The sequence below is a fragment of the Cherax quadricarinatus genome, chromosome 3 (assembly GCF_038502225.1).
Source record: "Cherax quadricarinatus isolate ZL_2023a chromosome 3, ASM3850222v1, whole genome shotgun sequence".
NCBI classification, from domain to species: Eukaryota; Metazoa; Arthropoda; class Malacostraca; order Decapoda; family Parastacidae; genus Cherax; species Cherax quadricarinatus.
The window spans coordinates 13,306,925-13,320,008 of record NC_091294.1 but is presented as its reverse complement, the minus strand read 5'-3'; the positions used below and the strand labels follow the sequence as shown (position 1 = coordinate 13,320,008).

The window sequence follows — 13,084 nt, the reverse complement described above, 5'->3', positions numbered from 1 at the left end:
TTGCCTTTATACAAAGGAACTATGCATGCTCTCTGCCAATCCCTAGGTACCTTACCCTCTTCCATACATTTATTAAATAATTGCACCAACCACTCCAAAACTATATCCCCACCTGCTTTTAACATTTCTATCTTTATCCCATCAATCCCGGCTGCCTTACCCCCTTTCATTTTACCTACTGCCTCACGAACTTCCCCCACACTCACAACTGGCTCTTCCTCACTCCTACAAGATGTTATTCCTCCTTGCCCTATACACGAAATCACAGCTTCCCTATCTTCATCAACATTTAACAATTCCTCAAAATATTCCCTCCATCTTCCCAATACCTCTAACTCTCCATTTAATAACTCTCCTCTCCTATTTTTAACTGACAAATCCATTTGTTCTCTAGGCTTTCTTAACTTGTTAATCTCACTCCAAAACTTTTTCTTATTTTCAACAAAATTTGTTGATAACATCTCACCCACTCTCTCATTTGCTCTCTTTTTACATTGCTTCACCACTCTCTTAACCTCTCTCTTTTTCTCCATATACTCTTCCCTCCTTGCATCACTTCTACTTTGTAAAAACTTCTCATATGCTAACTTTTTCTCCCTTACTACTCTCTTTACATCATCATTCCACCAATCGCTCCTCTTCCCTCCTGCACCCACTTTCCTGTAACCACAAACTTCTGCTGAACACTCTAACACTACATTTTTAAACCTACCCCATACCTCTTCGACCCCATTGCCTATGCTCTCATTAGCCCATCTATCCTCCAATAGCTGTTTATATCTTACCCTAACTGCCTCCTCTTTTAGTTTATAAACCTTCACCTCTCTCTTCCCTGATGCTTCTATTCTCCTTGTATCCCATCTACCTTTTACTCTCAGTGTAGCTACAACTAGAAAGTGATCTGATATATCTGTGGCCCCCTCTATAAACATGTACATCCTGAAGTCTACTCAACAGTCTTTTATCTACCAATACATAATCCAACAAACTACTGTCATTTCGCCCTACATCATATCGTGTATACTTATTTATCCTCTTTTTCTTAAAATATGTATTACCTATAACTAAACCCCTTTCTATACAAAGTTCAATCAAAGGGCTCCCATTATCATTTACACCTGGCACCCCAAACTTACCTACCACACCCTCTCTAAAAGTTTCTCCTACTTTAGCATTCAAGTCCCCTACCACAATTACTCTCTCACTTGGTTCAAAGGCTCCTATACATTCACTTAACATCTCCCAAAATCTCTCTCTCTCCTCTGCATTCCTCTCTTCTCCAGGTGCATACACGCTTATTATGACCCACTTCTCGCATCCAACCTTTACTTTAATCCACATAATTCTTGAATTTACACATTCATATTCTCTTTTCTCCTTCCATAACTGATCATTTAACATTACTGCTACCCCTTCCTTTGCTCTAACTCTCTCAGATACTCCAGATTTAATCCCATTTATTTCCCCCCACTGAAACTCTCCTACCCCCTTCAGCTTTGTTTCGCTTAGGGCCAGGACATCCAACTTCTTTTCATTCATAACATCAGCAATCATCTGTTTCTTGTCATCCGCACTACATCCACGCACATTTAAGCAACCCAGTTTTATAAAGTTTTTCTTCTTCTCTTTTTTAGTAATTGTATACAGGAGAAGGGGTTACTAGCCCATTGCTCCCGGCATTTTAGTCGCCTCATACGACACGCATGGCTTACGGAGGAAAGATTCTTTTCCACTTCCCCATGGACAATAGAAGAAATAAAAAAGAACAAGAGCTATTTAGAAAAAGGAGAAAAACCTAGATGTATGTATATATATATATGCATGTGCGTGTCTGTGAAGTGTGACCAAAGTGTAAGTAGGAGTAGCAAGATATCCCTGTTATCTAGTGTGTTTATGAGACAGAAAAAGAAACCAGCAATCCTCCCATCATGCAAAACAGTTACAGGTTTCTGTTTCACAGTCATCTGGCAGGACGGTAGTACTTCCCTGGGTGGTTGCTGTCTACCAACCTACTACCTACTTATCCAACCTAAATTTGAAACTACCCAAAGTCCTAGCCTCAATAACCCAACTAGGTAGACTGTTCCACTCATCAACTACCCTATTTCCAAACCAATACTTTCCTATGTCCTTTCTAAATCTAAACTTATCTAATTTAAATCCATTACTGCGGGTTCTCTCTTGGAGAGATATCCTCAAGACCTTGTTAATATCCCCTTTATTAATACCTATCTTCCACTTATACTCTTCAATCAGGTCTCCCCTCATTCTTCGTCTAACAAGCAAATGTAACTCAAGAGTCTTCAATGTTTCCTCATAAGGAAGATTTCTAATGCTATGTATTAATTTATTCATCCTATGCTGAATGTTTTCTAACGAATTTATGTCCATCCTGTAATATGGAGACCAGAATTGAGCTGCATAATCTAGGTGAGGCCTTACTAATGATGTATAAAGCTGCAGTATAACCTCTGGACTTCTGTTGCTTACACTTCTTGATATAAATCCCAGTAATCTATTTGCCTTATTACGTACTCTTAGGCATTGCTGTCTTGGTTTAAGGTTGCTGCTCACCATAACCCCCAAGTCCTTTTCGCAATCTGTATGGCTAAGTTCTACATTATTTAACTTATAAGTGCTAGGGTTATGGACACTCCCGAGCTTCAGAACCTTGCATTTATCTACATTGAACTGCATCTGCCACTTTTCTGACCAAGAGTAGTTTGTCTAAATCCTCCTGAAGTTCCCTAACATCTACGTTTGAATCAATTATCCTACCTATCTTTGTGTCATCGGCGAATTTGCTCATATCACTAGAACACCCTCATCAAGATCATTGATATATATTATAAACAGCAACGGGCCCAAGACTGATCCCTGTGGAACGCCACTTGTTACAGATCCCTAATCGGATTTAACCCCATTTATGGACACTCTCTGCTTCCTGTCTGTGAGCCATGACTCGACCCACGAGAGCACTTTTCCCCCAATGCCATGAGCTGCCACTTTCTTTAACAGTCTTTGGTGCGGAACTCAAAGTCTTGGGTGCGGAACTCACAGTCTTTGGTGCGGAACTCTATCCCACCAAGGCGGGGTGGCCCAAAAAGAAAAATGAAAGTTTCTCTTTTAAATTTAGTAATTTATACGTGAGAAGGGGTTACTAGCCCCTTGCTCCCGGCATTTTAGTCGCCTCTTACAACACACATGGCTTACAGAGGAAGAATTCTGTTCCACTTCCCCATGGATATATATATTTTCATTCTGCCTCGGTGGGAGACGGCCGACTTGTTGAAAAAAAAAAAAAAAAATATTCATTCAGTTGAGGGATGTTTACCTTTGGACCTTTAGCTCTGAGTGACAGATGACAGCAGCCACTGAACTAAAACTTCACCTTTTGGTCAATGAGATGTCATAGCACAATATGCTCTTAATGTGAAAAATGAAGCAACTTTATAACAGAATTTTATGAGGATCAAATTATAGCCACCATATACCACTGCATTTAATGACAAATAAATGGAAAAAAGGCTCCAATGACATTTTTTTTTTTTTGTAAATACTGTATAGTATAAACTGTTCTGTAATATTTACTCTCATTTGGCAATGGAAAACAGTTTACAGGATATCTACCTACCAAGTTTTTCAGTTTAACTAGAAAAAATATAAAGCACCCACCTAAAGTGGCAAAAACACATTGCTAACAGGCAGCTATTTATAGACTCACATGACCAAGATGTTCTGCATACCCGAGGTGCTCAACAGCTCCTCGAGTGGTCCCTTCTGCAGCATCAGCATCACACTCTACCATGCCCTCTGTGTCCAACTGTTGTGAGAGGCAGGTTTGGGGAAAGGATCAGAAGGGATTAGTGAACAGAAGAGGGCATGTGGAGGTAGCAACACAAGTAGCATGTGGCACGCTAGTTGCACTACGACTACAATAACCTTTTTTTCATGCTACTACTGGTATCACTCTTGTCAGCACCATCACTCAGAGCAAACGCCTATTTGGGGTTGAAAAAATAATGTGAATCTACATACTATGGTTAAATTCCATGGGTAAGTATACATTTCAGAATGGACCAATCCAAATAATTAATATTCTTTAATACATATTAATATTTCGAGACTGATATATACAGTAGTATGAAATTTTGGGTACCTTCATATTCCATGGAGAACTTTAAATCATTAACCACTCAGGTAACAATACTGTAGTTGTCTTTGTTTTTTTTTTTACACTTATAAAGCAAAGTACAGTGGTACCTTGACTTATGAGTTTAATTCATTTCCATGACTGAGCTCGTAACTCAATTTGCTCATACTATATGAAATAAATTTTCCTAATTGAAATTAATTGAAATGCCACTAATTTGTTCCAGCCCCCATAAAGCTACCTCAATTTTTTGTTATGGTTTATAAATAAGAAAAATGTATTTTTTTTTTTTTTTTTTTATTATCACACCGGCCGATTCCCACCAAGGCAGGGTGGCCCGAAAAAGAAAAACTTTCACCATCATTCACTCCATCACTGTCTTGCCAGAAGGGTGCTTTACACTACAGTTTTTAAACTGCAACATTAACACCCCTCCTTCAGAGTGCAGGCACTGTACTTCCCATCTCCAGGACTCAAGTCCGGCCTGCCGGTTTCCCTGAATCCCTTCATAAATGTTACTTTGCTCACACTCCAACAGCACGTCAAGTATTAAAAACCATTTGTCTCCATTCACTCCTATCAAACACGCTCAAGCATGCCTGCTGGAAGTCCAAGCCCCTCGCACACAAAACCTCCTTTACCCCCTCCCTCCAACCCTTCCTAGGCCGACCCCTACCCCGCCTTCCTTCCACTACAGACTGATACACTCTTGAAGTCATTCTGTTTCGCTCCATTCTCTCTACATGTCCGAACCACCTCAACAACCCTTCCTCAGCCCTCTGGACAACAGTTTTGGTAATCCCGCACCTCCTCCTAACTTCCAAACTACGAATTCTCTGCATTATATTCACACCACACATTGCCCTCAGACATGACATCTCCACTGCCTCCAGCCTTCTCCTCGCTGCAACATTCATCACCCACGCTTCACACCCATATAAGAGCGTTGGTAAAACTATACTCTCATACATTCCCCTCTTTGCCTCCAAGGACAAAGTTCTTTGTCTCCACAGACTCCTAAGTGCACCACTCACTCTTTTTCCCTCATCAATTCTATGATTCACCTCATCTTTCATAGACCCATCCGCTGACACGTCCACTCCCAAATATCTGAATACGTTCACCTCCTCCATACTCTCTCCCTCCAATCTGATATTCAATCTTTCATCACCTAATCTTTTTGTTATCCTCATAACCTTACTCTTTCCTGTATTCACCTTTAATTTTCTTCTTTTGCACACCCTACCAAATTCATCCACCAATCTCTGCAACTTCTCTTCAGAATCTCCCAAGAGCACAGTGTCATCAGCAAAGAGCAGCTGTGACAACTCCCACTTTGTGTGTGATTCTTTATCTTTTAACTCCACGCCTCTTGCCAAGACCCTCGCATTTACTTCTCTTACAACCCCATCTATAAATATATTAAACAACCACGGTGACATCACACATCCTTGTCTAAGGCCTACTTTTACTGGGAAAAAATTTCCCTCTTTCCTACATACTCTAACTTGAGCCTCACTATCCTCGTAAAAACTCTTCACTGCTTTCAGTAACCTACCTCCTACACCATACACTTGCAACATCTGCCACATTGCCCCCCTATCCACCCTGTCATACGCCTTTTCCAAATCCATAAATGCCACAAAGACCTCTTTAGCCTTATCTAAATACTGTTCACTTATATGTTTCACTGTAAACACCTGGTCCACACACCCCCTACCTTTCCTAAAGCCTCCTTGTTCATCTGCTATCCTATTCTCCGTCTTACTCTTAATTCTTTCAATTATAACTCTACCATACACTTTACCAGGTACACTCAACAGACTTATCCCCCTATAATTTTTGCACTCTCTTTTATCCCCTTTGCCTTTATACAAAGGAACTATGCATGCTCTCTGCCAATCCCTAGGTACCTTACCCTCTTCCATACATTTATTAAACAATTGCACCAACCACTCCAAAACTATATCCCCACCTGCTTTTAACATTTCTATCTTTATCCCATCAATCCCGGCTGCCTTACCCCCTTTCATTTTACCTACTGCCTCACGAACTTCCCCCACACTCACAACTGGCTCTTCCTCACTCCTACAAGATGTTATTCCTCCTTGCCCTATACACGAAATCACAGCTTCCCTATCTTCATCAACATTTAACAATTCCTCAAAATATTCCTTCCATCTTCCCAATACCTCTAACTCTCCATTTAATAACTCTCCTCTCCTATTTTTAACTGACAAATCCATTTGTTCTCTAGGCTTTCTTAACTTGTTAATCTCACTCCAAAACTTTTTCTTATTTTCAACAAAATTTGTTGATAACATCTCACCCACTCTCTCATTTGCTCTCTTTTTACATTGCTTCACCACTCTCTTAACCTCTCTCTTTTTCTCCATATACTCTTCCCTCCTTGCATCACTTCTACTTTGTAAAAACTTCTCATATGCTAACTTTTTCTCCCTTACTACTCTCTTTACATCATCATTCCACCAATCGCTCCTCTTCCCTCCTGCACCCACTTTCCTGTAACCACAAACTTCTGCTGAACACTCTAACACTACATTTTTAAACCTACCCCATACCTCTTCGACCCCATTGCCTATGCTCTCATTAGCCCATCTATCCTCCAATAGCTGTTTATATCTTACCCTAACTGCCTCCTCTTTTAGTTTATAAACCTTCACCTCTCTCTTCCCTGATGCTTCTATTCTCCTTGTATCCCATCTACCTTTTACTCTCAGTGTAGCTACAACTAGAAAGTGATCTGATATATCTGTGGCCCCTCTATAAACATGTACATCCTGAAGTCTACTCAACAGTCTTTTATCTACCAATACATAATCCAACAAACTACTGTCATTTCGCCCTACATCATATCGTGTATACTTATTTATCCTCTTTTTCTTAAAATATGTATTACCTATAACTAAACCCCTTTCTATACAAAGTTCAATCAAAGGGCTCCCATTATCATTTACACCTGGCACCCCAAACTTACCTACCACACCCTCTCTAAAAGTTTCTCCTACTTTAGCATTCAAGTCCCCTACCACAATTACTCTCTCACTTGGTTCAAAGGCTCCTATACATTCACTTAACATCTCCCAAAATCTCTCTCTCTCCTCTGCATTCCTCTCTTCTCCAGGTGCATACACGCTTATTATGACCCACTTCTCGCATCCAACCTTTACTTTAATCCACATAATTCTTGAATTTACACATTCATATTCTCTTTTCTCCTTCCATAACTGATCATTTAACATTACTGCTACCCCTTCCTTTGCTCTAACTCTCTCAGATACTCCAGATTTAATCCCATTTATTTCCCCCCACTGAAACTCTCCTACCCCCTTCAGCTTTGTTTCGCTTAGGGCCAGGACATCCAACTTCTTTTCATTCATAACATCAGCAATCATCTGTTTCTTGTCATCCGCACTACATCCACGCACATTTAAGCAACCCAGTTTTATAAAGTTTTTTCTTCTTCTCTTTTTTAGTAATTGTATACAGGAGAAGGGGTTACTAGCCCATTGCTCCCGGCATTTTAGTCGCCTCATACGACACGCATGGCTTACGGAGGAAAGATTCTTTTCCACTTCCCCATGGACAATAGAAGAAATAAAAAAGAACAAGAGCTATTTAGAAAAAGGAGAAAAACCTAGATGTATGTATATATATATATGCATGTGCGTGTCTGTGAAGTGTGACCAAAGTGTTAGTAGGAGTAGCAAGATATCCCTGTTATCTTAGCGTGTTTATGAGACAGAAAAAGAAACCAGCAATCCTACCATCATGCAAAACAATTACAGGTTTTTGTTTCACAGTCATCTGGCAGGACGGTAGTACTTCCCTGGGTGGTTGCTGTCTACCAACCTACTATGTATGTATGTATGTATGTATGTATGTATTTATAAATAAGAAATATTGTATAAAAACACAATACAAGAGAATGTAAAGAAATAAACTGGTTTTATAAAATGTATTTACCTTGGAGATCAGACAATTTGGGCTAACGGAAGATGCTGGCAGAGGTGGAGGGTGGAAAAGATAGGCAGAGGAGACTGGAGGAGTTAATTTCATTTCACGCTTTTTCAGTTGCTTTCGTTCGTCATAACCTCTATTGCTTAACTGCTTAACTTGCTTGCTACACTCTTACTGCTACACTTTATTGCTGAACTTAATTGCTACAACTTTTTAAAAAAAAATTTTCACTTCACTTTCACTGATTTTTGCCTTTTTCACCATGCTTTCCTCACTTTCATCTGTAGGGCATTTCAATCAAAACCTGTCCAAGGAGATCTGTTTCATCCTCCATTTCAAAATGTTTTGGAAATGAGTTAGGCAAGTGTCATTAAATAGCGCTGATGCATGACAAGTTGGAACTTTTCCTGGGTGTTTCCTTTTAATAAACTCTGAAAGGCTCTCCCAGATTCCTAACATTACATTTATCTCACTTGTAGACATAACCTCCTCCACATCTGGCTCCTCAGCGGTACCAATTTCCTGCAAAACCTCCGTATGCTGCTGTGTCTGTAGTTCCTTTAACTGGTACATATCGTAGAAGTACTATGCTCATACTGCCTCGCCAAGTCGACTACATGCACACCTCGCTTGTGTTTTTCTATGATTTCATACTTTAATTCAATGGACTTCATCCTCTTCTTCTTCTTAGCATTGTCCTTTGCACTTACTTTCTTAGGACCCATAGTCAGAAAAAAGAAATTTGGCAAAATAACTGCACAAAAAGCACAAAACACACGCAGAACACAAGCGAGATGCTTCCATGGCAAGGTAACCATGTGCATGGAATGAGTGAGACGTGGGATGCTGGGCAGATGTTGTGGTGTTCGCTGCACCAACTAGTGGCGGCTTATCTGAAGCTCACTTGTAACTTGGATTTTGGCTTGCAATTCAAGGCAAAATATCGACTGAGCGATGGCTCATAACTCAAAAAACTCATAAGTTGGGGCACTCGTAAGTCAGGTACCAATGTACTATGTGCATTCTACCTTGGACATTTTAGTCATGCTTCACCTTTGTGTATTCCAATGCTAAAGACTTTATTTATAAATTTAAAATATTTGTTTAAAGATACATTAGGAGCATTTAAAAAATAAAAAAATTAAATTACAAGCCTGAAATAAGAAGAGAGGAGGTAAAGCTGAAAAGTGTAGTAAACAAATGCAAAAGTATGTGAAACAGATACATGTACTGTAGTGTAATCTAAAAATTTAGATAGAACATTTAATGCTGAGAATGTAAAGCAGAGTATGGGCAAATGTTATATACCCAATGAAAACCTGCTCTGAAGAAGAAATAATTTCCTCAGTTTCAAAAGGGGATGTATACTCTCGAGATTAGTGAGGTTCACTCTCTAGTTTACCTGGACTCATATTAAGTACAACTGGGACAAGACAGATACAAGCATTTTCATTCAAAATGTCAAGAGCCTGGAAGGAAGGCAGTCAACTGAAGACACATTTAAGTAACTATGATATCCGGGAATGACATGGATATGCAAAAACAAAATGGTCAGCATACAAGTAGATAGTTTTTAAAAGCATAGGATGTTGAGTAGAAAGATTCATTAGCATGAGAAAATGTGAATTAAAAAGATATACCTAATACACATTGAAACAATGAGAAAATAGATACATGAAGATGACACATTAAATATGCATGAGATTATATCCGAAACAGATAAGAGAAGGTGGAAGAGAAAGCTCAAGAGATATAATGACTGAAGAGGTGAATCTAAGATATGATAATCAGAGATATGATATGTACATTGATTCATGCACAGAGGGGGGATACAGGAATGCATTACACATGTTAAGTGATTTGACTGGTAATAAATAAAAAGAAGCATAGATCTGATTGAAATGGTAAGAGCAAATGTAGGAAAAGTCCTAAGTTCTATAATAAAGTACAGTGGAACCTCTACATACGAGTTTAATCCGTTCCGTGACCTTGCTCACATTCAATTCAAGTTTATTCTCTACAAGGGTTACAATGTGGGGTTTACAGGCTTTGGGTATTGTGTGGTTTACATGTTATAAAATACTAATTACAGAGGGGGCCACTAGGACACCTAGCATGGCTAGGCATTTCGAGCAGACTGGATTTGCTCGTTTGTAGAGTCAATTTTCCTCATTTAAATGAAATTGAATTAATCTGTTCCAGTGGAATTCCAGGCACGAAAAAATACTTCAATATTTCCCTAATATGGCTTATTTATCTATCACAATTCATCTAATACGACATAATAAACAATTTAAATAGCAAAGAAACCTGATACATACTCTAGAATGAATAAAATATGTCATTACATATGTGTCTATTAATAATAATAATAATGATAAAATTGAAGAAGGAAATTGTACAAAAATACAAGGGATGAAACAGTGGTGGAGGCAGTGTGGCTTTGTTTATGATGGAGTGAGGATTAGTCTCTGTTCTCCGCCAAACATTTCACAATAATTCATTGTGTTTGGTTCTTGTAGACTGAGTGCAAGTACTACATAATTAACCATGGGCCCAAAGAAACTTGCTAGTGCCAGCCCTTTGGTAAAGAAATTGAGAAACACGATAGAATTGAAGAAAGAAATTATACAAAAATACGAGGCAGTGGGCAGCAGTGGTTAAGGCAGTGGTAGAGGCAGTGGTAGAGGCAGTGGTTGAAGCAGTGGTAGAGGCAGTGGTAGAGGCAGTGGTAGAGGGAGTGGTAGAGGCAGTGGTAGAGGCAGTGGTAGAGGCAGTGGTTGAGGCAGTGGTATTTAATAATATACATGTTATTAAACCATAACATGTACGTATATAGTACAATATTTTACAACATTTTCATGTATTTTATGATAGTTCATGATTCAATAAGTTAAGGAAGCAGTATTGCATTATATTTCCCTACAATATATTGGGGCAACAAACATTCACAATTTTTCAACATTTGCAAGGTTCTTGATCCCCTAACCCTCGCGAATGTTGAGGGAGACCTGTAACGAAATGCAAGACAGTGGCAAAGTTGATCGAGTGACTAATGAACATATTCGAAAACCAGTGACAGTGATTGATTATACACAAAACATGCGCTTGGTTGACAAATGTGATATGCAGATTGGCATTGTTGTGTTCGTAAGAGTTACAAGTGGTATATGAAACTTTTCTTCCATCTCTTAAGACATTTCAATGCTCAATACATATAATATGTACCAAGTGAAGACTGGCAACAGACCACTGTATGGTGAATTTTGTTTGTTTGTTGTCAGGCAACTCATAATGATATACCAGGTAACAACACCTGCTATACAAAACCGTCCTCGAACTCCTCAGGATATACCCAAGCGTTTGAGGAGGGAAGGTGATCACTTCATAATACAGCTTCCTGCAACTAAGAAGAAATTTGCTCAGAAGAGATGTGTTGCCTGTGCACAAACAAAACGACGGCAACAAAGACGCTCGGTTTATGTGCGAGGAATGTAAGGTACCTCTGTGCATGGTGCCTTGTTTCAAGGAGTTCCACAAGCTGCAGCAGTTCTAAAAACATGTCCAGTGATTGTACATATGTAAATATATGATAGAACATTAGTATTATACAAGATTTGTGCATGTTTATTGTAATAAACAAAAGTGGTAAACAATATTATAATAATAACTTTAGTGCGGTTATTGTGTTCAATACAGTGAGTTTATATATATATATATATTATATACAGTATTGGTCTCTCAGGCCCCAAATGTTAGTAGGAAAAGAAAAAAATTAGAAAAGAAAAGAAAAAGTATAAAAAAACGTAAAATAAGGAAATGCGAGTTTGTGGAAATCGTCGATGTTGCTGCCACCCGGTCATTTTGGGTCAACTTCTTGCCACTGTATCTCGGTAAGTACTTATCAGAAAATATTTTTGTTTTATTACCTTTACAAAAAGTATACTCTTTAATTATGTAAGAATTTTTTTTTTTTTTTTTTTTCAAAATTTCTTGGACATTGGGGGCACCCCTTCCGATTTTGGCCTTGGACCCTGAAAGGGTTAATATATTTATAGATGGGGTTGTAGAAGAAGTAAATGCTAGGGTGTTTGGGAGAGGGATGGAATTAAATTATGGGGAATCAAATACAAAATGGGAAGTGACACAGTTACTTTTTGCTGATGATACTGTGCTTATGAGAGATTCTAAAGAAAAATTGCAAAGGTTAGTGGATGAATTTGGGAGTGTGTAAAGGTAGAAAGTTGAAAATGAACAAAGAAAAGAGTAAGGTGATGAAGGTATCAAATGATTTAGATAAAGAAAAATTGGATATCAAATTGGGGAGGAGTATGGAAGAAGTGAATGTTTTCAGATATTTGGGAGTTATGTGTCAGTGGATGGATTTATGAAGGATGAGGTTAATCACAGAATTGATGAAGGAAAAAAGGTGAGTGGTGCACTGAAGTATATGTGGAGACAAAAAATGTTATCTATGGAGGCAAAGAAGGGAATGCATGAAGTATAGTTGTGCCAACACTCATATATGGGTGTGAACCTTGGGTTGTAAATGCTGCAGCAAGGAGGCGGTTGGAGGCAGTGGAGATGTCCTGTCTAAGGGCAATGTGTGGTGTAAATATTATGCAGAAAATTCGGAGTGTGGAAATTAGGAGAAGGTGTGGAGTTAATAAAAGTATTAATCAGAGGGCTGAAGAGGGGTTGTTGAGGTGGTTTGGTCATTTAGAGAGAATGGATCGAAGTAGAATGACATGGAGAGCGTATAAATCTGTAGGGAAAGGAAGGCGGGGTAGGGGGTCGTCCTCGAAAAGGTTGGAGGGAGGGAGTAAAGGAGGTTTTGTGGGCAAGGGGCTTGGACTTCCAGCAAGCTTGCGTGAGCATGTTAGATAGGAGTAAATGGAGACAAATGGTATTTGGACCTGACGAGCTGTTGGAGTGTGAGCAGGGTAATAT

The 13,084-nt window shown here is 39.0% G+C and overlaps 1 protein-coding gene across 3 annotated transcripts in view; it reads right to left on the bottom strand.

Moving 5' to 3' along the window:
• Positions 1–13,084, bottom strand: part of LOC128706599 (uncharacterized) — a 482,754-nt gene that overhangs the window by 67,320 nt on the left and 402,350 nt on the right. For 2 of the 3 annotated variants that reach the window (XM_070090188.1, XM_070090197.1), the window contains exon 24: positions 3,725–3,823. In XM_070090188.1, the coding sequence (XP_069946289.1) occupies positions 3,725–3,823 (99 nt within the window). The remainder of the gene's footprint in view (positions 1–3,724; positions 3,824–13,084) is intronic. The other variant, XM_070090200.1, reaches the window with a different exon arrangement.